The sequence below is a fragment of the Anomaloglossus baeobatrachus genome, chromosome 3 (genome assembly GCF_048569485.1).
Source record: "Anomaloglossus baeobatrachus isolate aAnoBae1 chromosome 3, aAnoBae1.hap1, whole genome shotgun sequence".
In the NCBI taxonomy this organism is placed as follows: domain Eukaryota; kingdom Metazoa; phylum Chordata; class Amphibia; order Anura; family Aromobatidae; genus Anomaloglossus; species Anomaloglossus baeobatrachus.
In genome coordinates this window covers 154,641,354-154,667,658 of record NC_134355.1, presented here as the reverse complement: position 1 = coordinate 154,667,658, position 26,305 = coordinate 154,641,354, and the positions used below count along the sequence as shown (strand labels likewise).

The 26,305-nt window shown below is 47.7% G+C and overlaps 1 protein-coding gene across 1 annotated transcript in view; it reads right to left on the bottom strand.

Moving 5' to 3' along the window:
- Positions 1 to 26,305, bottom strand: part of LOC142295087 (sulfotransferase 6B1-like) — a 105,934-nt gene that overhangs the window by 25,611 nt on the left and 54,018 nt on the right. The window contains exons 2-4 of the mRNA XM_075338157.1: positions 24,210 to 24,319; positions 21,153 to 21,242; positions 3,049 to 3,175 (exon numbers count right to left, since the gene is read on the bottom strand). Coding sequence (XP_075194272.1) covers positions 3,049 to 3,175; positions 21,153 to 21,242; positions 24,210 to 24,319 — 327 coding nt within the window. The remainder of the gene's footprint in view (positions 1 to 3,048; positions 3,176 to 21,152; positions 21,243 to 24,209; positions 24,320 to 26,305) is intronic.

Sequence of the window (26,305 nt, the reverse complement as noted above, 5' to 3'; positions counted from 1 at the left end):
TAGCTGTTTACTCCTTCACTCCCCTAACTGAACTTCACTCTAGCCCTGCCTGGGCTAATCTGCCTGGTTCTTCCCGCCTCCAGAGCTGTGAACTCCTCGGTGGGCGGAGCCAACCGCCTGGCCCACCGCCTGGTGTGAACATCAACCTCTGGAGGAAGGCAACAAGGATTTTGGTTTAGCTTTGGTGTTCCTAACTGGGGTGTAGGGTGTGTTGGTGCATGACCTGTGACCCCTGGCTTGCCCAGGGCGTCACACCAGCACAACAATGACTCAAAACATACAGCCAAGGCAACAAAGGAGGGTTTCAAAAAGAAGCACATTAAGGTCATGGAGTGGCCTAGCCAGTCTCCAGACCTTGATCTCATAGAAAACTTATAAAAAGGGAGCCGAAGCTCCGGGTTGCCATGCAACAGCCTCAAAATCTTAATGATTTAGAAGTGATCTGCAAAGAGGAGTGGACCAAAATTCCTCCTAACATGTGCACAAACCTCAACTACAAAAAAAGTTTGACTGCTGTGCTTGCCAACAAGGGTTTTGCCATAAAGTAGTAAGTCTTGTCTGCCAGAGGGATCAAATACTTATTTCTCTCTATATACCGTATTTTTCGGATTATTAGACGCACTTTTCCTCCCAAAATTTGGGAGGAAAATTAGGTGGGGCTGTCTGTGTGCAGTCGGCCGGGTGCGGGTGGGCGACTGGGTGCCTGTGGCTGCATGTCGGTGCTGGCTTCCTCTGTCCCGGCGGCCTGCCACTCTGTGCATGTGGGTGGGCAGCTGTGCAGACTGTGGTGGCTGTGCGGCGGGAGTCCCAGTGTGTCTGCGGTCCTGGTTTCAAATGATGGTGCTGGGAGTCAGCGTGCGTGCAGATGAAGCCCTTGGATGAGGGCTCCATCCAATGATTTTCTGGATTTTATTTTGAATATTCCATCTCACACATTTAAAATTAAACTACCCTTAAAATTCGACTGTTCATGTCTTTGTCAGTGGGCAAACTTTCAAAATCAGCAAGGGAATCAATTATTTCCTTCACTGTACAGTGTCCCCCTCAAAAAAAAGTCAATTGGGTTTTGTTTTTTCCTCCCCTTCTTCTAAAAGCCATAACTTTGTTATTTTTCTGGCCACGTATGAGGGTTTATTACAGGAAAGGTTGTACTTTTGAATCACATCACACACACCGTACCGGTACAGCGATAGCAAAACTTGTCCAGTTTTTGTTTTAAACGGTCTTTGTTAGTCCCCTTAGGAGAATTTAATTTATATTTACATGATAGTTTGTACTATATGCAGCAATGCCATTGTATTGCTCTATATAGTAAGAGTCATGACTACAGGTAGAGTTTCAATAGAGCACTAATGACACGCACACAGGCCTTCAATAGATGGCCATGGCAGTCCATCGCCACCCACAATCATGGTTTTTTTTTGGGGGGGGGCCCTATGGGCACGTAGAATAACACTCCATGCTGGCACAAAAGTTAATGCCGCTTTTGTGACGCCCCTGGACTATCAGGTCATTACAGGGTACTGCACAAGCTGCCCTTCCGTGCAGTATTCCGCCTCCCTCTTGGTTCTGGGTCCCTATCTAAATGGTGTTGCCTCCAACAGCAAATCAAATCCTAGATACACCCTGCAGCACACCCACCAGTGGACGGCTTGAGCGGAATAGAGTCGCCCACCTGGGGGGGGGGGGGGGGATGGAGTGTAGTCAGTCTGAGTGGAGAGAGAGAGTTGGGAAGTAGCCTTCATGCTGTGGAGGAGCTCAGAGGAAGTCGGGAGCGGTGGTTCCTGAAGGAACTGTCTAGGTTGCAGACGGTGGTCTGGGCCTCAAGGAATCAGACCCCCGGTCGAGGGGATTGTGGCAAGGTGTCTGGACTGGTCGAGGACGACAGCCGGCAGCCTAGCACCGTCACCGGTCCGGGACCGAAGGCACAACGGGGTACACTGACCCTAGATCGGGGTAGCTTCAGGCAACCCGACAAGTCACTTGAGGAGAATGGAGCCTTTATGATCTGTTCCCACCTACTCCAGAATCGGGGCATTAGCGCAACGAGGGGGATAGGACTTTCCAATCCAAAACGGTCCAGGAAATTCCAAGCGTGAGCCCTGAGAGCAAGCTCCCATACTTAGCCATAGTGGGGAGCAGGGCCTAGCTAGTTCTATACTACTGGGCCACCAAGTTGAAGTCAAACTAAGTGCCAGGAGGCAGGTCACGGATCACCAGGCAACACTATTGGGGACGGGACCCGGATGAGCTCCCCTCAGCGGCAGCGGTACCCAGAGACTTGGTTTACCCGGTTGTCAGTGTCTGCTTATAGACTGAGTGAGTACGAAAGTGACCCCTGCACCCCACAGCACCCCCTACACCGAGTCCCGGGGCATCCCCCTACCCATGGAGAGCTACGACACCTGGCTGCCCCACTTAATCACCCTGTGTACTCCCAGCGGCGGTACTCCCCAAATTACTGTACATCACGGGTGGCGTCACGAACTATATATCAACTCCCCTGTAAATACCCCCTTTCATTTGAGTGGCCGCACGACCCCCGGGTCCGGAGACCCTCGAGCCACAGCGAACCCGGATCCGAGCAACTCGGCTGCTTCCACGGGGGCGGCACACTTACATTGAAAGTGGCATTAAAACAGGTTAAATGTCCAATTCGCCTTCAGCTGATAGAGGCATATGCTGGCTGTTTTTATCCGCCATGTATTCGACTCCAGATTTCCACCATATATGTATGATGGTTGTCGTTAAGGGGTTAAAATGTAACTTATAAGATGCCTAACAAAAATGTTGGCATGCAAATTTTAAGTATGAGAGAATGGAAGAAGCAAATGACCCTTGTTTTTATTGTGTGGGTATGGAGTACTGAAGTGGATGCTGGACATGGGTAGTACTAGGTTTTTCGCTCATCTCTACTAGTGTTATTGGTCGATCGTTTATGATCAAAACATCCTTATGAGTGAGTCGATTTCATACATTGAGAATTATGTATTTCTAAGGACTTTTTTTTTTTATTTAAAATACAATACATTTGTAGTTCAAAATTACCATTTCCGCTTATAAAATCTTCACAAAACGAGTCCCAAGAGCTATATGAGGGAAGCACGGGATTGTTGTTTGTGAAGTGGTAATACGAGACAGCTGCATCTTTTGGATTCCTGAGAATTAACAAGATCTGTAAAAAAAAAAAAAAAAAAAGTTAAATATAAATTAAATTATAAAGGACTGGCACATGACTTCTTTCTTCCAAAGACAATACTAAGGACCAGGGGGCACTCACTGTGAGTGGAAGAAAAGCGATTCCGACAGCTAAATAGGAAAGGTTTCTTTACAGTTAGAGCAGTCAGACTGTGGAATGCCCTACCACAAGAGGTAGTAATGGCAGATACTATAACAGCTTTTTTTTTTTAAAAAAAGGGCTGGATGATTTCCTCAGTACACAAAACATTATTGGTTATAAATGACTTTGTGACCAAATGTAGAATTGGTGGAGGAAGGTTGAACTAGATAGACCTAGGTCTTTTTTTCAAACTAAGTAACTATATAAAATAAAAAAAGTATTATATATTATATACATATACATATATATTATGGGTCAACGCTTGTGGTCAATAAGCCACAAAATTATCAACCTGAAAATTACTAGACTTTTGGCTAAACAATTACCGTAACTCACCCCCATTGTGGTGGCTGGAGCTGCTTCTCTCTGGTGTAGATGTGATAAGTGATACTGATAATGTTGCATTTCAACTGTTTTTCGAGGCTTGTGTTTACCTGGAGCGCAGTCAACTCTTTGTGATAAGTTTTGCAAAGCATATCCATCACATATAGTGAAGAAAATAAGTATTTGAGCCTTTGCCGATTTTGTAAGTTTGCCCACTGACAAAGACATGAACAGTCTATAATTATAAGGGTAGGTTAATTTTAACAGTGAGAGAGTATCCAAAATAAAATCCAGAAAAATCACATTGTATAATTTTTATATAAAATTTGTATTTTGTAGAGCAAAATAAGCATTTGATCCCTCTGGAAAACAAGACAATACTTTGTGGCAAAACCCTTGCTGGCAAGCACAGCAGTCAGACTTTTTTTGTAGTTGAGGATGAGGCTTATGCAAATGTCAGGAGGAATTTTTGTCCACTTTTCTTTGCAATTCATCAAGATTTGAGGCTGTCCCTTGGCAACTCTGAGCCTCAGCTCCCTCCACAAGTTTTCTATGGAATTAAGGTCCGGAGACTGGATACGCTACACCATGACTTTAATGTCCTTTTTGAACCACTCCTTTGTTGCCTTGGCTGTATGTTTTGGGTCAATGTTGTGCTGGAAGACCCAGCCATGACCCATTTTATTGTCCTGGCGGAGGGAAGGATGTTGTCACTCAGGATTTTACAGTACATGGCTCCATTCATTGTCCCATTGATGCAGTGAAGTAGTCCTATGCCCTTAGCAGAGAAACACCCTCGTAAGCATGGAGGTGTAAACATTATGTTGACAGTGGAGACCGTCTCCTTTGGGTCATATGCAGCATTTCTCTTTCTCCAAAACACGGCAAGTTGATTTAAGGCCAAAGAGCTCAATTTTTTGTCTCATCTGACTACAGCACCATCTCCCAATCACTCTCAGAATCATCTAGGTGTTCACTGGCAAGCTTCAGATGGGCCTGCACATGTGCCTTTTTGTGAAGTGGGACTTTGCACTAATGGCTTAAAATCCTGCAGTGCCCGCAATGTGTTACCAATAATTTTCTTGGTAACAGTGGTCCCAGCTGCCTTCAGATCATTAACAACTCCCGCCATCCATGTAGTTTTAGGCTGATCTCTCACCTTCCTTATGATCCTGAATACCCCACGACGTGAGATTTTGCATGGTGCCCCAGATCAATGTCGATTGACATTTTGTATTGCCTCCATTTTCTTACTATTGCACCAACAGTTGTTCCCTTCTCACCCAGCATCTTATGGTTTTGTAGCCCATTCCAGCCTCGTGCAGATTTATGAATTTGTCCCTGACATCATTAGAAAGCTCTTTGGTCTTGCCCATGTTGTAGAGGTTAGAGTCTGACTGATTAATGCAGGTAACATGTATAAAAGACTGTCGACAGATTCAATTAAAGACAGCGGTCTTAAATTGTCACGAGTTGATTAGGAGCATCTAAGTGGACAGTAGGAGCCAAAACTTTCAATGGTTGGTAGGGGCCCAAATACTTATTTCGCTCTGCAAAATTCAGATATTTTTATAGAATTTATACAATATGATTTACTGGATTATATTTTGGATATTCTAACTCCATGTCAAAATTAACCTACCTTCAAATTATAGGCTATTCATGTCTTTTTCAGTGGGCAAACTTACAAAATAAGCAAAGGATCAAATAATTATTTCTTTCACTGTAGGAGACACAGACTGCTCTATGTACATCACAGGAGACACTAGGGGCAAATACATCACAAGGCAGGCAGGAGCATATACATCACTGAGGAGGCTGTGGGACATAGACATCACTGTAGTGGCTGGAGCAGCTGCTACTCTCTTCATCTGTGGGATGGGAGTGCATCGTGTGACGCCCCTGAACCAGTCAGGGTACTGCACTTTGTCTTCTTTTGGTGCAGGACACTAACCCCCATGGTTCTGGGATCCCGACAGCGGTATTGCTCCATCAGCATGCAAATCCTAGTCACAACTTACACCACACTGTCAGGCACACCAGTGGGTGGTCTAGCTGGAACAGGGCCACTTGCCTAGGGGTCAGGCAGGCTGGTGGGAGGGGGCAGGCAGTCAGAGAGGAAGTGGAGAGCAAAGCTTAGTCAGTTCAGTAGTGGCTCCAAAAGAGTGAGGAGCTGGGAGTTTGAGCTCCCTGGGGACTTTTGGCTAGGTGGCAGGCGATGGTCTGGGACCGAAGGAGTCAGAGACCTGGTCGCAGGGTATTGGAGAAGGGTGTCCGGCTTAGTTTCCGAGGACGTCTGGGACCGGAGTACCTAGTAACCGAATTGGGACAGAGCACGATGGCAGGGTACTGGACCCTAGATCAGGGATTAGCTTCACGCAACCTGATAATTAACCTGTGGAGGATAGTTTCTTTAAGGACTTTCCCCAAGAGCTCAGAGATCAAAGGCATCAACACAAAGAGGGGGATAGGGCTTTCCAGCTTATATGGCCCACTGAAATCCCAAGTGTCAGCCATCGAGATCACAGCTTCACTACTTAACAGTGGGGAGCAAGACCCCGACAGCTCCAAGCTGAGGGGGGTCACACGGAAAATCTAAAATACAGTGCATGGAGGCAAGGTACAGACCATCAGCAATACCAATGGGAGCGTACTCGGGCTTCCCTGACATGGCAGCGGCATTCAGAGACTTTTTGTTTACTACTGTGACAGAGTCTGCTTTCTGGTCACATCCACACAAACACGGCCTGAGTGCGTATGCTGTCCTTCCCTGCTTCCAATCTGCACCATGCTTCCCTACACCTCAGCATCACGAGTCCCGGGACCTTCCTTACCCGTGGAGGGAACATCATCTGGCTGCCCCACTCCATCTCCCCGGGTACTCCTATTGGCAGCGGCGGTACTCCCCTTACCGCGAACCACGGGTGGCGTCACGAACTCTTATCCCCTGTAAATACCCCTTTTTCATTTGAAGTGGCCGCGAGCCCCTGGGTCCGGAGACCCTCGAGCCACGGTAACCACCGGATCTGAGTGGTTTGACCGCTGCTAGGGCGGCACACCTCAAATTTCTAGTGTTACGAAAAGGATTTGGACTGGACCCACTAACCTGTGTAAAGTGCACCTTGAAAATCCAAGCTGCGGTGTCAATATTCCGTTCCTGCCATTTTCCGCCATCTGGCGTCAAAACACCATCTTCCCGACCAAAAGCGTGCGAAGATTAAGCCCCGCCCCTCGTCCTGTGAGCGCAGCCAGAAGCTGGAGAGCTGGCTGCCGAAAACCAAGGGGGCGTAACGGGATGTAGCAGCGGAAGTGGAGCAGGGACGCCAGGACTCTGCCCTAGAGATGAGCGAACTGGTCGTGGTTCGGCTCGAGTTCGGTTCGTCGAACGGAGGTCTCGTTCGAGTTCAGTTCGGCGAACGTTCGACGAACCAAACTCGAACCAATAGGATATAATGGGAGGCAATCACAAACACATAAAAACGCATTATAAATGTACACATACAGTTAATAAACATTGCCATAACACTTACCGGTTCCCGCGATCCCTCCTGCACTCTGTCTCCTGCCGCTATTCCATCCGATGATCGCTGAATCCTCCCGGTGACCAGCACTGCCAGCAGTGATACAGGACCTATCGTGACGTCAAAATAGCCATGTGACCAGTCACATGGCTATTATCTCATTGGCCACAGACTGGTCAAATGACTATGACGCGTCATGTAGGACCTGTCATTGCACTCTCCGGTACACGGTGCACATTTGTGTATCGCCGTGTACCGGCGACATGCTCTAGCACACGGTCAACTCCCCGTTCCGTTAGGGACCGGCTGACACAGCCGGTCATTAACGGAGATCACCGTTGCCATAGCAACGCAGTTAGCGGTGACGTCACCGCTAACCGCGGCTCCGGGAATCACATGATCGGAGCCCTGTTGCTATGGTAACGCGTCTGTCACCGCCAGCAGCACTGATCTCTCACGGAGTGAAGGCTGCACGCTGCTTCCAGTGCAGCCTTCACGGAGTGAAGGCTGCACGGGAAGCAGCGTCTTCCCCCATGCAGCAGTGATGGAGCAGAGCTGCATTTGTTGAACGAGAAAGACAGAAGACCATGGATCGTGGAGGGCTGACAGGGGGTAATAAAGATGGAGTCTCTAATGTGTCTGTGTATTTATTTCTATTAAAGTATTTTTTCTCTGTGTGGTGTCTTTTTTTTAACCCTTTATTGGAGATTCTTAATGGCCGGGTCAAACGTGCCTGACATTAAGAATCTCTGGCTTAATACTGGCTAGTAAAACAAAGCCAGTATTAACTCATGATTACCCAACAAGCCACCCGGCTCCAGGGCTGTTAGAAGAGTTGGATACAGCGCCAGATGATGGCGCTTCTATGAGAGCGCCATTTTCTGGGGCGGCTGCAGACTGTAATTCGCAGCAGAGGCGCCCAGAAACCTTGGGCTAACCTGTGCTGTGGATTCCAATCCCCAGCTGCCTAGTTGTACCTGGCTGGACACAAAAATGGGGCAAAGCCCATGTCATTTGTTTTTTAATTATTTCATGAAATAAGTGAAATAATTAAAAAAAAAAAGGGCTTCCCTATATTTTTGGTTCCCCACCAGGTACAAATAGGCAACTGGGGGTTGGAGGCAGCCCGTGGCTGCCTGCTGTACCTGGCTAGCATACAAAAATATGGCAAAGCCCACGTCATTTTTTTGGTGGGCAAAAAACTTCTGCATACAGTCCTGGATGGAGTATGCTGAGCCTTATAGTTCTGCAGCTGCTGTCTGCTCTTCTCCATACAGACAGACAGCAGCTGCAGAACTACAAGACTCAGCATACTCAATCCAGGACTGTATACAGAAGTTTTTTGCCCCCTGAAAAAATTATGTGGGCTTCGCCATATTTTTGTATGCTAGCCAGGTACAGCAGGCAGCCACGGGCTGCCTCCAACCCCCAGTTGCCTATTTGTACCCGGCTGGGAACCAAAAATAAAAGGGAAGCCCTTTTTTTTATTATTTCATGAATTTCATGAAATAATTAGAAAACAAATGACGTAGGCTTCGCCCCATTTTTGTGTCCAGCCAGGTACAACTAGGCAGCTGGGGATTGGAATCCGCAGCACAGGTTGGCCTGAGCTTTCTGGGTCCCACTGCTGTGAATTGCAGTCTGCAGCCGCCTCAGAAAAATGGCACTTTCATAGAAGCGCCATCTTCTGGCGCTGTATCCAACTCTTCCAGCACCTGCCTGCTATACCTGGCTAGCATACAAAAATATGGCGAAGCTCACGTCCTTTTTTTGTAGTTTTTTGGCCAAAAAAAATAAAAAAAATGCTTCCCTGGATTTTCCATTGCCAGTGAAGGTAACACCAAGCAGTGGGGGTTAGCAGCCAGTAGCTGCTTGGATTACCCTTAGCTAGCAATACAAAAAATGCAGCGGGAGCAAATATTTTTTTTTAATTATTTATTTAAATAACTAAAAACAAAAAGGGCTTCCCTGTATTTTGATTGCTGGACATCACAGTGCTGTAAAAATAAATCTTTAAAAAAAATGACGTAGCGCTCCGCGGTATTTTTGATTCTCAGCGCAGATAAAGCAGACAGCTATGGGTTGCCACCCCCATCTGCCTGCCGTTACCTTGGTTGGCAATCAAAATACAGGGAAGCCCATTAATTTTTTCTATTTAAAAAATAGTTAAATAAAATGACGTTGGGTCCCCCCATTTTTGATAGCCAGCTAGGGTAAAGCAGACGGCTGTAGCCTGAAAACCAAAGCTGGCAGCTTTACCGTGGTTGGGGATCCAATGTGGAGGTCCCCTCAGGCTCTTTTTTTATAATTATTTTATAAATAATAATTACACAAAAAAAGTAGGGTCCCCCCCAAATTGGATCACCAGCCAAGGTAAAGCAGACAGCTGTGGTCTGGTATTCTCAGGGTGGGAAGGTCCATAGTTATTGGGCCTTCACAGTCTAAAAATAGCAGGCCGCAGGCACCCCAGACGTGGCGCATCCACTAGATGCGCCAATCCTGGCGCTTCACCCCAGCTCATCCCGTGCCCTGGTGCAGTGGCAAACGGGGTAATAAATCGGGTTGATACTAGCTGTAAAGTCACCTGAGATCAAGCCCAGCAGTTTGTGACGTCATGGCGTCTATTAGATACCCAACATCATAAACTGTCAGTACTAACATAAAAGAAAATGACAAAAGAAATTTATTTGAAAAAAAAAAAAACAGTCCCCAAAACATTTCCTCCCTCACCAATTTATTGTAAGAAAAAAAATAAAGGGGTCCCACGACGACTCTGGACCGTCTAGAATATTAGGGGGGTTGGTTGGGTTATGGGGGAGGAGACACTCAGGGAACGTATTCCCCATTTTCTAGGAGTGCAGACCCTTCATGTGAGGAGTGTGGGTGCAATGAATCTGCACTCACTCTCCCCGGGTCCACAGCAGCAGAGTCCATGTCGTAATGGTTGCTACCAAAGCTGCAATGCCCTGCTCATGAGGTAAGGGCATGCCTAATCAGGAGAACTATTCTACATTTCCAAATATTGGTATTTGCTGATATTATTGCTGTTCCACCTACTAAATATTGGGGATAGGATCTTGGAGATGGAATACCCCTTTAAGTCCAGTTATCCAGCTGAATGAATACTAAACAACAGAGCTCGCTATTTAGATGTGTTTTCTTGTGGCGTATAATGGACTCTCATGTTTGGTAGTCGTTCAGCAGGGAAACTATAAAAGCAAATCCCTCCGTTTGGAAATGTAGTATATAGCTCTCCTGATCAATTATGTTCCTTACCTCATGAGCAGGGCATTGCAGTAATAATAATAATTTATTCATTTATATAGCGTTATTAATTCCATAGCGCTGTATGTCTTTGGAGTGTGGGAGGAAACCTGAGTACCCGGAGGAAACCCACGCAAACACGGGGAGAACATACAAACTCCTTGCAGATGGTGTCCTTGATGAGAATTGAACCCAGGACCTCAGCGCTGCAAGACTGCAGTGCTAACCACTCAGCCACCGTGCCGCCCATTTAGCTTACAGATGCATAACCACCACTCACTGTGTCTGAACACAGGAAGCTGAGCTGACAGCCGCTCTGTGCATGCGGCAGAGACTACTGTGAAGGAGAGGGCCTTGGTGGGGGGGGGGGGGGGGAATCAACGCTGCACAGGTACCGTGGGACACCGGGGAACACCGGTGAGGTTATAGGGGGTGACCTGGCAGGGCCTGGGGTGGAGTTTTCTGTCGCATGTGTCATGGCACATGCGACAGAAATCAGAGTAGGGTGAATGCGGCCGGCGCGCTGCTGTCCGCGCGTGGCCATCTTGGATTTCTGGGAGGGCATCGGGGGGGGGGCACTTTGGTGACACCGGGGGACCAGAGGGGACCGGGGAGGAGATTTATCATATTTGTTCATGCCAGATGGGAGATAAATAATTTTTTACCGGCGCTGTCATTTACTGTAACGTGATCATCGGTATACGGTGTATACCTGTGATCACGTGAGCGGGGACCGGAAAAACCGTCCTGAATCATGATCTCCAGGGTCTCAGCTAACCCTGAAACCCCGGAGATTTTCTGACGCTGGGGGGCGTTATTGACTTATTTCTGCCTGCTGTTTATAAACGGCAGATCAGAATACGGCTACATTCACACGACCGATCCATTTTTGTGGTCTGCAAAAAAGTCAGGTTTTTTTTTCACGGGTGCATCCGTGTGGCATCAGTTTCCGTTCCGTAGACGGTCCGTATGTCATCTGTTTGTCATCCGTGTGCCTTCCGTTTTTTTTTGGGTACTGCAAAAAAACTGAAGGAGGGAAAATACATAAATTTACCCAGGATCCTTAGCTTCAAACTACATGAGGCGGTCACATGTTCACTCCAGTGCCATTTTCTACTGCTTTTCACAGCGTAGAGCGCTCTGGTGATTTTCCTGTGCTTGTACACTTCATATCAGTCTTTTCTGTCATTATAATGGCAGAAAGACACAAATGTCCCACTCTCCTGCATTTTGTAATTTTGCACCCTTTGGTGCCTTTCATGTGGCACTAAGGGGTGCTTAGCTTTAGCCAAAAAAAAAGAAAAAAAAAAAAAAAAAAAAAGACTTAGGGTTCCCCAGGGTTTTTGTAGCCAGCTAGGGTAAAGCAGACGGCTGCAGCCTGCAGACCACAGCTGGCAGCCTCACCTTGGCTGGTAATCCAAAACTGAGGGCACCCCACGCTGTTATTTTAAATTAAATAAATAATTAACAAAAAAAAAAAAAAAAAACCACAACATGTAGGGGTCCCCCCAAAATTGGATCACCAGCCAAAGTAAAGCAGACAGCTGGGGTCTGATATTCTCAGACTAGTGAGGTCCATGGTTATTGGACTCTCCCCAGCCTAAAAATAGCAGGCCGCAGCCGCCCCAGAAGTGGCGCATCCATTAGATGCGCCAATCCTGGTGCTTCGCCCCAGCTCATCCCGTGCCCTGGTGCGGTGGCGAACGGGGTAATATATGGGGTTAATACCAGATGTGTAATGTCACCTGGCACCAAGCCCTGGGGTTGGTGAGGTCAGACGTCTATCAGATACCTGACATCACCAACCCAGTCACTAATAAAAAAAAATAGACGACAAACACATTTTTATTTGAAAAAACACTCCCCAATACATTCCCTTTTTAACCAATTTATTAGAAAGAAAAACAAATCCAGGTCTGGTGTAATCCAAGGGGTTGCCATGACGATCCACACTGTCCCAGTCAATGAAGAGCAGGATGTTCCCCATTGGCTGGGAGAGCAGTGCAGTGACCTGAGCTAACATCAATGGGTCAGCCCAGGTCACTGCAGGGGATGACAAGTGCTGCTGTCAGCGAGGTACATTACCTGCGCTGATCTCCTGCACTGTTAACAGCACCTGTCACTGAGTTCAATGACCGCCGCCTTCACAGCCAAGTATCGCGAGAGGCCCGTGATGTCACCGCTAGTCAGTCTCGGGTCGGAAGCGAGAGAAGGTTATGTGACAAGCGGCGGCCATTGAGGACAGTGACAGCGCTGAGGTCAGGACTTCATCACCGCAGGTAAGCCGAGCGGGACCATGTGTGCAGAGTGCCAGGAGGAAGTCAGTGTCGTGGACTGCATGGCTGGGGACGTGTGTGTGTGTGTGTGTGTGTGTGTGTGTGTGTACACATGCCGCGTACAGGAGGGGGCGGAGTGAGCTGAGCGGGGAAGTGTGGGCTTCCTGCACGTAACTAGGATAAACATCGGGTTACTAACCAAAGCGCTTTGCTTGGATACCCAATGTTCATCTTGGTTACCAGCCAGCGATGGCTCCTGCACACTGTAGCTGTAAAAAGCCCTGCTTTTTGCTGCTAGAACCGTTCTCGAACGTATCTAGAACCATCGAGCTTTAGCAAAAAGCTCGACTTCTAGTTCGATCTAGAACAGCCCCCAAAATCACTCGAGCCGCGAACCGCACTCAACTCTACTCTGCTTATAAAGTTCCTGGACACTGCAGAGGCAAGATGGCGGCAGGAAGGGACTTGTCACTGGAGCGCGCTGCTCCAGGTACCGGGACCTGAATTGAACAAGAGACCGAGCAGCTCTTCAGGAGGATGCAGACACAGTTCCTCTACATCCTGGACCACTGGAGGGAAGAAATTAGGAGCCTGGCTGTGGCGGTGCGGGCCCGTGAGATGGAGGCCCCATGCGTGGAGTGGGTAAGCAGCTACCCAGTTCCAGTTGACCTGGCCGCGGGATCTGGTCTGCCCCCGGCCACCTCAGCTACTGTTACCCTTGGCGGACGCCGAGCCGCTAACCCCAACACTGGCAGCGGAACCTTCAGCCTCACCACCGGCCAGACCAGGCCGCAATGCCTCCAGTCCCATCACCGGCCCGACCAGACCCGGCCACATCACCGGGCCCGTACCCCGGTACGGAGCACCTGGACTCTGCTATTCCGGCTGCGGAACAGCCGGTTCCTGCATCTACCACAGCGGAGGTGAAGCCTGTTGAGATGCTGGTACCACCGCCGCCCGTTAACTGCCGGAGCCGCAGGAATCTGTATGTAGCAGTGGCAGCTGAACCCGGATAGCTACCCACCAGTTTGTTTAAGGTTTGCAAAATGACTGTTTAGACCTGTTACCCTTGTTGAATGTTCTCCAGTGTTGTGTTAAAGTGGAGAAGGCTGTCGGGGACCAGTCACCAGGTCCTCAGTGGAGGGTGACAGGAGAGCTAATGCTCCAGTAAAGATATCCTCTTTGTTGAACCTTTTTTCCCCCATGCTCCGTTAAAGGTAAAAAGGCCATCAAGGTCTTGGACAGTGCGGCGCTGGTAGACGGCACCAGGGGGCCCTTGATGGAGGATGGCATAATGGGTAACGGCTACCAGGTTACTCAGGACTGTTGCCAGAGTTGTCTTTTACACCTCCAGGACTTCAACGGCGTCACCAGAGGCTACTGAGGTGCTGGAAAAGGGGTGCCCACCAGGATTAGAGGTGGCACCAAGGATCCAGGTTGTTTGGCTGGCAGGTTGAAGGGAGAGGGACAATGGGAATGGACTGTTGCAGGAAGGGGCTGCAGCGGAGTAGGCTGAGCCACCGACTACCGCTACAACCAGTAGCATTCCCATGGTTCTTACAAATGTGAACTCTGAGAGTTTTTATGCAATGTTTAAGTGATGTGCCACCCCTGTGTGGGATGAGAAATTGTTGAATTAAAAAGGTTACGACTTTCCCTTTTTTCAATTAAAACAAAATAAACCTCTCTGTCCTGTAGCTCGGGGATGAGCTAAGTTTAACTGAGGGGAAATGTGATGCCCCTGGACTAGTCAGGGTGCCACAGGGTACTGCACCCTATGTCTTTTTTGGTGCAGGACTCAAACCCCCATGGTTCTCCCTGGGGACTTTTTGGCTAGGTCGCAGGTGGTGGTCTGGGACCGAATGAATCGGAGACCCGGTCGCAGGGTATTGGAGAAGGGTGCCCGGCTTAGTTTAGGAAAACGGCCGGGACCAGAATACCTACTTAACCGAACCGGGACCAAGCACAGCGGCAGGGTACTGGACCCTAGATCAGGGATTAGCTTCATGCAACCTGATAATTAACCTGTGGAGGATAGTTTCTTTATGGACTTTCCCCAAGAGCTCAGAGATCAAAGGCATCAACACAAAGAGGGGGATAGGGCTTTCCAGCTTATGCGGCCCACTGAAATCCCAAGCGTCAGCCATCGAAAGCATAGCTTCACTACTTAACAGTGGGGAGCGGGACCCCGACAGCTCCAAGTCGAGTGGTCACACAGAACATCTAAAATACAGTGAATGGAGCCAAGGTACAGACCATCAGCAATACCATTGGGAGCGTACTCCCAGACTGGCTTCCCTGACATGGCAGTGGCATTCAGAGACTGTTTACTACTGTGTCAGAGTCTGCTTTCTGGTCACATCCACACCAACACTGCCTGAGTGAGTACGCTGTCCTCCCCTGCTTCCAATCTGCACCACGCTCCCCTACACCTCACCACCACGAGTCCCGGGGAGCCTCCCCTACCCGTGGAGGGGACGTCATCTGGCTGCCCCACGCCATCTCCCCCGGGTACTCCCATCGGCGGTACTCCCCTTACCGCGAACCACAGGTGGCATCACAAACTCTTATCCCCTGTGAATACCTCTTTTTCATTTGAAGTGGCCAAGAGCCCCTGGGTCCGGAGACCCTTGAGCCACGGTAACCCCTGGATCCGAGCGGTTCGACCACTGTAGGGTTGGCACAATCACATGCAAACTCCGCCCACAAAGTACATTTTCGTGACACACCCGCAGGGCCTTGGGGATTTACTCGTCACCGTGCCAGTGTAGGGGGTGGGATGTCACACCAGCCAGGCCTGGTTCCGTGACCTCGGCGGTGTCAAAGATGGAGGGCTTATTTACAGGGGAGTATAGAGTTTGTATTCATGACGCCACCCGTGATATGCAGCCAACATGGGAGCCGCCGCTGCTAGGAGGTTTCCTCTGAGGGCAGATGGTAGTACACCTAGGTTGTTACAGCTCTCCACAGGGAGAGCTCAGGCCCACAGGGATGTTGGGAGTAGTAGTCTCCTGCTGCTGTGCAGCTAAGGCGCAGGAAGGGTTGGACGACAGAGGTTGCAGTTAAAGTTCTTTACTCACTGAGATTCCACTTCCCTTGGGATGCCGGACTCCGCTGTCATGGGCTCCAGCCGATCCCGGATAGTTCGGAGGCCAGAAACGGTGTTTTTCTGGGAGTCCTTACTACTTACGCTGTGAATGGGCTCCAATGCTGTCCCGTATGGCAGGCAGCGCGAGTCCATTACTGGTGCCGCTTTTTTGTCTCGATTCCTGGCTCCATATGCTGCTGTGCCTTGGGCACTTTGTGTGGGACAGAAGACTTAAAATACTCTGCCCGGCGGATTCTGCTGGTGGGACATGAAGTGCCACCAGCCTAGGGCTCCGCACCCTGTTCTGTGCGCTCGGTCATGAGGGAGCTATGGCACAGCTCTCTTCAGCGACCATGGTCTCCTCTCGTCTCACTTATTTCCTCTCGGTCACTCTTCAGTATCTGATCTGCCGAGTGTGTGTGTCACCTTGCTCCCCTGTGTCAAGCTCCTCCCCCCCCACCCAGGTTCCTGAACTAGAGGGCAGAAGGCCTACTAAATTAGTGATAGCCACCCCCCAGGTGCCTACCCTAGCCTAGTCCCAGTGAGAGGGCAACTAACTTTTGTTGGATTGTGGTGCTTTACTGGCAATGACCTCCTCCGTACCCGGGATGAATGCTGCACCTCTGATTAGGTGCAGTACCTCAGGGGCGCCACACTTGCGTTGTCACTGGCCAACAGGAGGATGTAATCCTTCAATGCATGCACATGCAGTGCAAGGAGGGGTTACAAAGGGGAGCAACTACCGGCTGAAGCACCAGAGCAATGCAGCCCATGGGAATCTGGCAGAGGGCTGCAGAAAAGGTCATCAAAAGGAGGTTCCCCACCTGACAGAGGAACCTGGTGTGTTTAGTGTTGACAGACTAGAACACAGAGGAAACACAATGGTAAAAAAAAAAAAAAAAACAAAAAAAAAACAAACAAAAAACACACAACAACCACCCACACTGACTTGTGTATTACATGCATGTGGTTCACATAGACATGGTCCTTGTGAAAGTATTGGTGTGAAGATCCCCACTGATTTTATTTAGTACACGTGTAAACATTTCTCCAGTATGTGTGAAAACAGACACAACACGTAGAGCTATGTTCTCACAGTGCGTTTTTTTCCCCTGACCAAAACCTGATCTTGTGGCAGAAGTCTCCTGGGGAAGGGGGGGGGGTCTCCTGACGGTTTTCTGCCTGTTTGGCCAGGCTTTTATGGCGTTTGTTTTTTTTCTGCACTCCTGTAATGTACGGACCATGTCCAGACCAGTGATGGTTCAAAAGCAGCAGAGTTCCGGGCCTGGGCCAGGATTGACCTGGATCTGGCACTCTGGTAGTAAAGTGAAAACAAAAAGTAAAAGCAAGCGCGCTATACTTTACCAGTCTCCGGCTTCGCTTTACCTACTCGGTAGATGCTAGAGTATATGGATTACTTCCGGGTATGACTTCAGTTCAACGTGCCCCTATCACATGGGGGGGGGGGGGCGGGGACCCCTCTCCTTGCATGATTATACTGGAAGGGTGAAAACATCACCGATCTCACTAACCCAACTAGTCACGCCCACCAACCTGAAAGGAGCCCGTACATTCTAGGCTCAACTGTACCTGCTCCCACAGCCCCTCCTACTTCCAGAGGTCACTCTCTTGGCACTGTCAATATTTTTTCTACACGCTGGAAATTTTGTATGGAGATATTCTATATGCTTCACTTTTTATAATGAATAGCAATAAACAAGTTGGAAATTTATCCTGAGTGGTGACGGATATGCCGGCGTCACACGATACGATATATCGTGCGATATGTCGGCTGGGTCACGGAATTCGTGACACACATCCAGCATCATTAGATATGTCATACTGTGTGACACCTCAGAATGACTGAACGAGCAAAAATACTCACCTTATCGTTGCTCGTTGACACGTCGTTCATTTTCAAAATGTCGGTCCTCCTTCTGTGCTCCGGTTGTTAATCGTTCCCGAGGCAGCACATGTCGCTCCGTGTGACACCCCGGAAACGACGAACACAGCTTACCTGCGTCCCGCCGGCAATGCGGAAGGATGGAGGTGGGCGGGATGTTACGTCCCGCTCATCTCCGCCCCTCCGCTTCTATTGGGCGGCTGCTGTGTGACTCCGAACATCCCTCCCCCTTCAGGGAGGGGATGTTCGCCGCCCACAGCGAGGTCGTGCGAGAGGTAAGTACGTTTGACGGCGGTTACCTACTTTGTGCACCACTGGCAATGAATTGCCCGTGACGCACAAACGACGGGGGCGGGTGCGATTGCTCATGCGGACGCACGATATATCCTCCCGTGTGACGCCGGCATTACACTCCACAGCGCCAGAATTTCCTTTCCTTTCCATAAATAAGTAATTAGGTATCAAAAAGTCCAATCTGAAAATCCAGTCACTTTCCTTTTCTAGAAAGATTTATTTAAATCTGTAATTTTGGGTTTATTCACTTTAACAGCACAAAAGAAAATCTCATTGAGTTCACCATGGTGAACGGTGTTCGTGTGACTAACAATTGGAGTCTCCAATTCATGTCAGATATCCCCTATATGATTCTTCAGTCTTCACAATTCCTTCTTGGTTTTACCAATGTAATTAATTAAAAAGGAGGCAGGTTCAAGTTGCCATATACACTACTCCTGGAGGTTTTGCAATTCGTGAAAACTGACAGCAGGTCTTACCAGAGGCCACTAAAATATTTGCAGGATTCATCCAACTACAATACAGCACCCACCACAATGTACAAAGGAGGGATGGTCTAATGTGACGCCCCTGGAATATCGGGTCGTCACAGGGTATTGCCCAATCCGCCCTCCCGTGCAGTATCCACCTCCCTCTTGGTTTAGGGTCCCTAATTAAATGGTGTTCCTACATAAGCTAATCAAACCCTAGATACACCAGTGGACGGCTTGAGTGGAATCGATTCGTCCACCTGGGGGGGGGGGTTGGAGAGGGGAGGTCAGGAGTGTCAAGAAGAGAGTTGGGTCTGAGAAGTGAAAGTGAGAGGAGGTGAGGAGTAGGGCTCCTGGGAAGCAATCTAGGTGGCAGACGGTGGTCTGGGCCTAGAGGAGCTGGACCCCCGGTGGCAGAGGATCATGGCAAGGGGCACGGATCTGTCGAGGAGGACAGCCGGTGGCCTTGCACCATCACCGGGCTGAGACCAAGGCACGACGGGTTACGTGGACCCTAGGTCGGGGAGTAGCTGCAGGCAACCCGATAAATTTACCCGAGGAGAATGGTGTCTTCAGGATCCGTTCCCACCCGGTCCAAAAAAAAAATCAGGGCATTAGAGCAACGAGGGGGATAGGACTTTCCAATTCAAAACGGTCCAGAAAATCCCAAGCGTGAGCCCTGAAAGCAAGCTCCCACACTTAGCCATAGTGGGGAGCGGAGCCCGGCAAGTTTCACACTACCGGGACCACGAAAGAAGTAAAGTTAGTACCAGGAAGCAGGTCACGGATCACCAGGCAGCACCATTGGGGACGGGACCCGAACTAAGCTCCCCTCAGCGGCATCCAGAGACTTTGACAAGTTGTCGGTGTCAGCTTAATTGACTGAGTGAGTACAACAGTGACCTCCTTGCATCCAACGGCACTCCCCTACCATCACCAAGTCCTGGGGTATTCCCCCTGCCTGTGGAAGGTAATACCTGGCTGCCCCATTCCATCATCCCCGGGTACTCCCAATTGCAGTGGTGGTACTCCTAATTACCACATACCACGGGTGGCGTCACGAACTCTATAAAATTCCTTGTAAATAACCCCCCTTCATTTGAGTGGTCGCACAACCCCCGGGTCCGGAGACCCTCAAGCCACTGAGAACCAGGATCAGAGCAGCTTGGCTGTTGGCACGGGGGCAGCGCACTATCACACCTGATGTTCTAGAAATTTGAGAAGTTGAGAAGTGGTTGGGATATCCTGCAAGTTTATTCCGCCCCATCCTGTTTGCCTGGCCTTTTCTCCCCATCACCGCCATTTTCTTTATTTCCTGCGTGCACTCAGTGAATAGTAAATAGTTTAAATAATTCGCAATGCTACTAAGATTACTTTGGACTCAGTGCTTGTGTGGCACCCTTGGGCTTTAGGCACCACAGGGTATTACACTACTTTTATGGGGTACTATCTATCCCGGGTCAGGAGGGTGGGGTGGGAGGGGGGGGGGGGGGTTAACCTTCCAGTGTCTTCAGAAAACAACAGCAGGTGCTTACTCACTTGGGGGGTTGGACTAGGGCAGACAGGATAGTTCGTCATCATGAAGCATGGGACTTCCCAGTCGCTAGGACAACCACAGGGGGCTGGCGCCACATGGGGTAGAAGTAGGAGCAACCAACATACTTTAAACAGAACCTTCCTGGGCACAGCTTGGGATAACACCTAGCACTGACAACTGGAGTTAGTGTTTCCTCTCTCCTTGTGGGAGCAGGAGGGACACTTCACTAAACTTTCATGGGCACCGACTGTGACTGCCGATTAATCCGGGATCGACTGGAGCCCATCATGGCAGAGAACGGTACCTCGGGTAGCGCTTAAAAGGACTTGTGAGTAAAAAACACTTGGAACTGCGGCGCCAACAGGGACCACTACTACCCCCACCATCCTCCCGGGGTAATCCCGCTCCGCCTGTGAGGCGCAACACCATCTCGGCTGCAAGTAACATCTGCCCCGGTGAGAGACCCTGCAGCAGTGGCCGCCCATCCCTGGCTGCATACCACAGGTGGCGTTACGATCCTAATAGACTTTCCTAACCTCCGACTACTACCTCCATCCTCCCTACCACCCTCCAATCCTCCTTCCTGTACGCCTCGGGGCAACGGAACCAGGCCAGGTCACTCAGTAACGACGCAGAAGAATATGCACCCCCCGGAACGAGTAGGTTAAAAACACCTGCCCCCTGGGGTGCTACACTTACTGGCTGAATCAATAACATCATGACTATAGTAAACATTGCCGCTGAAGTCAGATGATTGCCTACAAATGTAGACAGCACGAGTTGCTGAGCTCAAATGGTTGGCTGCAGTGTTGATCTACACTGCAGTCATGACTTCATTGCTGCAGCCAATACACAGAGACCAGAGGAACAGCAGAGAGATGGCATGGGACCTGGGAGGAATATTATCTGGTTATTTTACCAGTGTCTATAACTGGAAGACACAAAAAAAAAAAAAAAAAGTGTTTGAGTGCTTATTCTTCTCACTTTTAGATAGATACCTATAATAAGAACAGGTTTGCATTAACAAGTGTTTATTAAATGCCTGAATAATAAATGTTTTTTTGGGTGTAAAATTATAATAAATGAGGTTTCTGATACTCCAGAAAACCTAGCTATGCACAATCAGTTACTTTACCTTTGTCTTCTTTTCAAAGAAAGATTTTGGCATATTCTCATAAGTAAGATGTGAAGCAAATACTCTTGGAGAAGGTTGGTCCTTCAGGTGCTTAAAATCAAGAGACGATAAATAGAATTACATTAAGGTTTTCATGATCTTTAAACGACATTCCCCAAATGATATTGAAAAGTGGAAACTGCATTCTTACTCAAATAGGTGTCAGAATAAATAAAATAAAAAAAAAAAAAAAATAAAAATTAAAGCCCTTTTACACATTGATGATTGCACAAATGTTGGTTCATGAGAACGATCGTTAATGTGTAAACCTGATCAGTGAGTGAGTTTTCTGTCAATATCTAATCAGAGTTTGCATTCTCTAGACCTCATTAAGATGTCCATGAACTACAAGTGCTTCTCAATAATTTAGAATGTCATCGAAAAGTTAATTTTAGTAATTCAATACAAAAATTGAAACATATAATTGAGTCATTACAAACAGTGATCTATTTTAAGTATTAAATGTCTGTTAATGTTGAGGATTATGGTTTACAACCAATGAAAACCCCAAAGTCATCTCCGTAAATTAGAATAATTACCACACAACACCTACAAAGGCTTCCTAAGCGTTTAAAATGGTTCTTTAGGCTGGCTACGTAGGCTACACAATCATGGGGAAGACTGCTGACTTGACAGTTGTCCAGAAGGCAGTCATTGACACAATCCACAAGGAGGGTAATCCACAAAAGGTCATGGCTAAAGAAGCTGGCTGTTCAGAGTGATTTATCCAAGCATATTAATTTGAATGTTGAGTGGAAGGAAAAAAGTGTGGTAGAAAAAAAGGTGCACAAGCAGCCAGGATAACTGCAGCCTTGATAGGATTGTTAAGGAAAGGCCATTCAAAACTAAGGGCTAGTCACAAGAAGTGGACTGCTGCTTGAGTCAGCGCTTCAAAAGCCATCACACACAGACGTATCCAGAACATAGGCTACAAGTGTCGCATTCCTTGTGTGAAGCCACTCATGACCAATAAACAATGCCAGAATTGTCTTACCTGGGCCAAGAAGAAGAAAAAAAAAAAGAAGAAGAACTGGACTGTTGCTCAGTGGTCCAAGGTGTTTTCAGATGAAAGTACATTTTGCATTTCATTTGGAAATCAAGATCCCGGAGTCTGGTGGAAGAGTGGAGAAGCCACAACCCAAGCTGCATGAGATGTAGTGTGAAGTTTCCACAATCAGTGACTGTTTGGGGAGCCAAGTCCACTGTGTTATCAAGACAAAAGTCAGTACAGCTGGCTAGCAGGAAATTTTAGAGCACTTCATGCTTCCCTCTGCCAACAAGCTTTTTGGATATGGAAATTTAATTTTCCAGCAAGACTCGGCACCTGTCCACACTGCCAAAAGTACAAATACCTGGTTTAATAACCACAATGTAACTGTGCTTGATTGGCCAGTAAACTCACCTGACCTTAATCCCATAAAGAATCTATGGGGTATTGTCAAGAAGATAAAAGGTGGTGTCACATATAGCGACGCAGCAGCGATCACGACCAGCGATCTGACCTTATCAAGATCGCTGCTGCGTCGCTACATGGTCGCTGGTGAGCTGTCAAACAGGCAGATCTCACCAGCGACCAGTGACCAGCCCCCAGCTAGCAGCGACGCGTGGAAGCTTAACTAAAGGTAAATATCGGGTAACCAAGGAAAGCACTTCTCTTGGTTACCTGATATTTACCTTAGTTACTAGCGTCCGCCGCTCTCACGCTGCCAGTGCCGGCTCCCTGTTCCCTGCACTCCTAGCCAGAGTACACATCGTATTAATTTCCCGATGTGTACTCCAGGTACGTGTGCAGGGAGCCGGCACTGGCAGCGTGAGAGCACACCGCTTAGCGCTGGCTCCCTGCACTCCTAGCCAGAGTACACATCGGGTTAATTACCCAATGTGTACTCCAGCTACGTATGCAGGGAGCCGGCACTGGCAGCGTGAGAGCGGCGGACGCTAGTAACTAAGAAACATCGGGTAACCAAGGAAAGGGCTTCTTGGTTACCCGATGTTTACCGTGGTTACATCTTACCGCAGGCTGCCAGACGCCGGCTCCCTGCTCCCTTTAGTTCGTCGCTCTCTTGCTGTCACACACAGCGATGTGTGCTTCACAGCGGGAGAGCAATGTCCAAAAAATGAAGCAGGACATTCAGCAACGACCGGCGACCTCATAGCAGGGGCCAGGTCATTGCTGGATGTCACACACAGCGACAGCGATGTTGCTGCTACGTCACAGAAAATTGTGACTTAGCAGCGACGTCGTTGTCGTCGTCACTATGTGTGACACCACCTTAAGACACACCAGACCCAACATGCAGAGGAGCGGAAGGCTGCTATCTAAGCAACCTGGGCTTCCATAACACCTCAGCAGTGCCACAGGCTGATTGCCCCCATGCCACGCCGCATTGATGCAGTAATTCATGCAATAGGAGCCTTGACCAAGTATTGAGTGCATTTACTGTACATACTTTTCAGTAGGCGCCAATATTTGAGTTTAAAATAATTTTTTCAGTTGGTCTTATATAATATTCTAATTTTCTGATAATGAATTTAGGGTTTTCATTGTAAGCCATAAATCAACATTAAACAGAAATAAACACTCAAAATAGATCACTGTGTGTAATGACTAAATAATATATATGTGTTGCCCTTTTTGTACTGAATTACTGAAATTAATTTTTGGATATATATAATTTAAGAAACCAAACAGTTGTATAAGCATGTCAGTGTGGTTTTTTTTTTGCCAAGTGGTCCCAAAAAAAAAAAAAAAAAAAAAAAAATAATATAAATATAAAAAAAAAATATTTAGTATTAAAAGCTAAAACCAAAATTTAAAAAAATTCAACATAACCCTTGTACAAGTTAGACAAAAGCAAGCCGAAGTTGCCAATTTGTGACCATAACAATCAATTAGCTGTTTTTCCTTTTATGGATCTTACAAAGCTTTTAATTAGACATACAGTACATTGCATGCATTACCGAAGTTTAAAATGACAAAATATTTATAGGAAATCCTAGATATGTAACATAACAAACCTTATATTTTTCTGGTTTTCCAAACTCCAATATAGCTTGGTCTAGTGTAGGTTCTTTGTTGTGTAGCTCAAATAGCATTTGGTGAAGTATCTCTATTGACCAGTTTGTTCCTAAAACAAAATTTAACAAATGCTGTAGGTATTTTTATGTTAATGCACTATGTAGTAGAATACGCAGAGAATAAAGCATTTCTTTAATCATGTGTTTTTTAAATTCCCTCAAATCCTCCTATGTATAATATTTTAACCAATTCCTGGTTGCCACCAGGCTTTACTGTCCCAGACGTTTAATTAAAATGGTTGTTCCCTATATGTCATGAATGATTTTTTTTTTTTTGTGAATAAAAAAAAAAAGTGTATGTGTGGAGACACGGGGGTCAGTGGGTGCTCTCGGCCGCCTTTAGAAAGACAGCATTGCCTGGGGCTCATCCCAACTGAACGCCCAACCTCCTTAACTGTGGGCGGAACACAGACAACGAAGGGTGAGGGAATCACAATATTAAAACTCTACTGGATCCCCAAACAATTATCGGCACATAGCACATAACCAGCAAAACCACAACATGTAACTGACAACAGTTTCTCACCCTTCCACTGGCTCACCAGGAATTAGAATGTCCGTGCCTCAGTGCTTCCAGGCAGGGGCTGGCTGGCACAATTTAGCCTGGAGAGCAATCACAAAGCAGTGGCCCTCAATTTGTGGCAGTCCACCATTGGACTGTTCATCTCTGGCCGCTGCATTAAAGCAGCAGTGGTAACAGGCTTTATGAACAGGTTGGTACATATATATATGGGAACAAAGCCAAGCTTAGTGCATACATAGATACCGCAACAGAACCAACATGACTACATAGATACAGGAACTGAAGAGAGTTTATGAGAGCATAACCGAGATATGGGAACACAACCAAGCTTACTACAGAGATATGGGAGCAGAACAGAGCTTACTAGAGAGATATGGGAACAGAACAGAGCTTAGTATATCAATACAGGGACACAATCTTAGTCATCTACATAGAAACAGAACCAAGCCTCCTACATACATACGGGAACAGAACAATCGTACTGCATACAGATAGTACCATAACTAAGCTTACTGCTCAAATATGGTACCATAACTAAGCTTACTATATAGATATGGGAGCACAACCATGCTTACGGCATAGATACAGTACCATAACCCAGCTAACTACATAAACAAATACAAAGCTTCTCCTATATTTTCAATGTTAAACACGTACAGCAAATTGATGGCATACGGACTATACACTGATGACATCAGTGTGCGGCACGTATTTTTCACGGCCTCATAGTCTTCTATTGACCATTGTCATCTGTGCTGCTGGAAAAAAATCCAGACATCTCCATGTGGCTCACATGGACACGGTTTGTGTAAATACACAGACATGTGAGCAGCACCAAAGGTTATAATGGATATATGTGGTAATGGATGATACAACACGTACCAGAAACACTGACATGTGAAGGAGGCCTTCAGGTGACAGTTACGTCACAATGCAGAAAGGAGTTAATTTCACATCTTTTCATAAACACAGAAAGACAAATGAAATTCCCTAACACATATGTGAACGAGTCCTTAGGGCTGCGTACCCACAATCAGTGTCAGCAACATTTTGGATGCAGAGTTTTCGCCGCGTCCAAACTGCTGTGTTGTACAGTACACGCACAGTGGATGGATTTATAGAAATCTCCGACTCCCTGGGCTTCTTTTAGACTCTCCATAAAATTGACCTGTGGCGCGAGTTTCTGAGCTGCAGCTTGTGAATTTATTCTAAAGGGGGCTTTACACGCTGCGACATCGCTAATGCAGAGTCGTTGGGGTCACGGAATTTGTGACGCACATCCGGCCGCATTAGCGATGTTGCTGCGTGTGACACCGATAAGCGATTTTTTGCAACGATGCAAAATCGCTCATCGGTGACATGGGGGTCCATTCTCGATTATCGTTACTGCAGCAGTAACGATGTAGTTCGTCGCTCCTGTGGCAGCACACATTGCTATGTGTGACGCCGCAGGAACGAGGAAGCCCTCCTTACCTGCCTCCCGGCCGCTATGCGGAAGGAAGGAGGTGGGCGG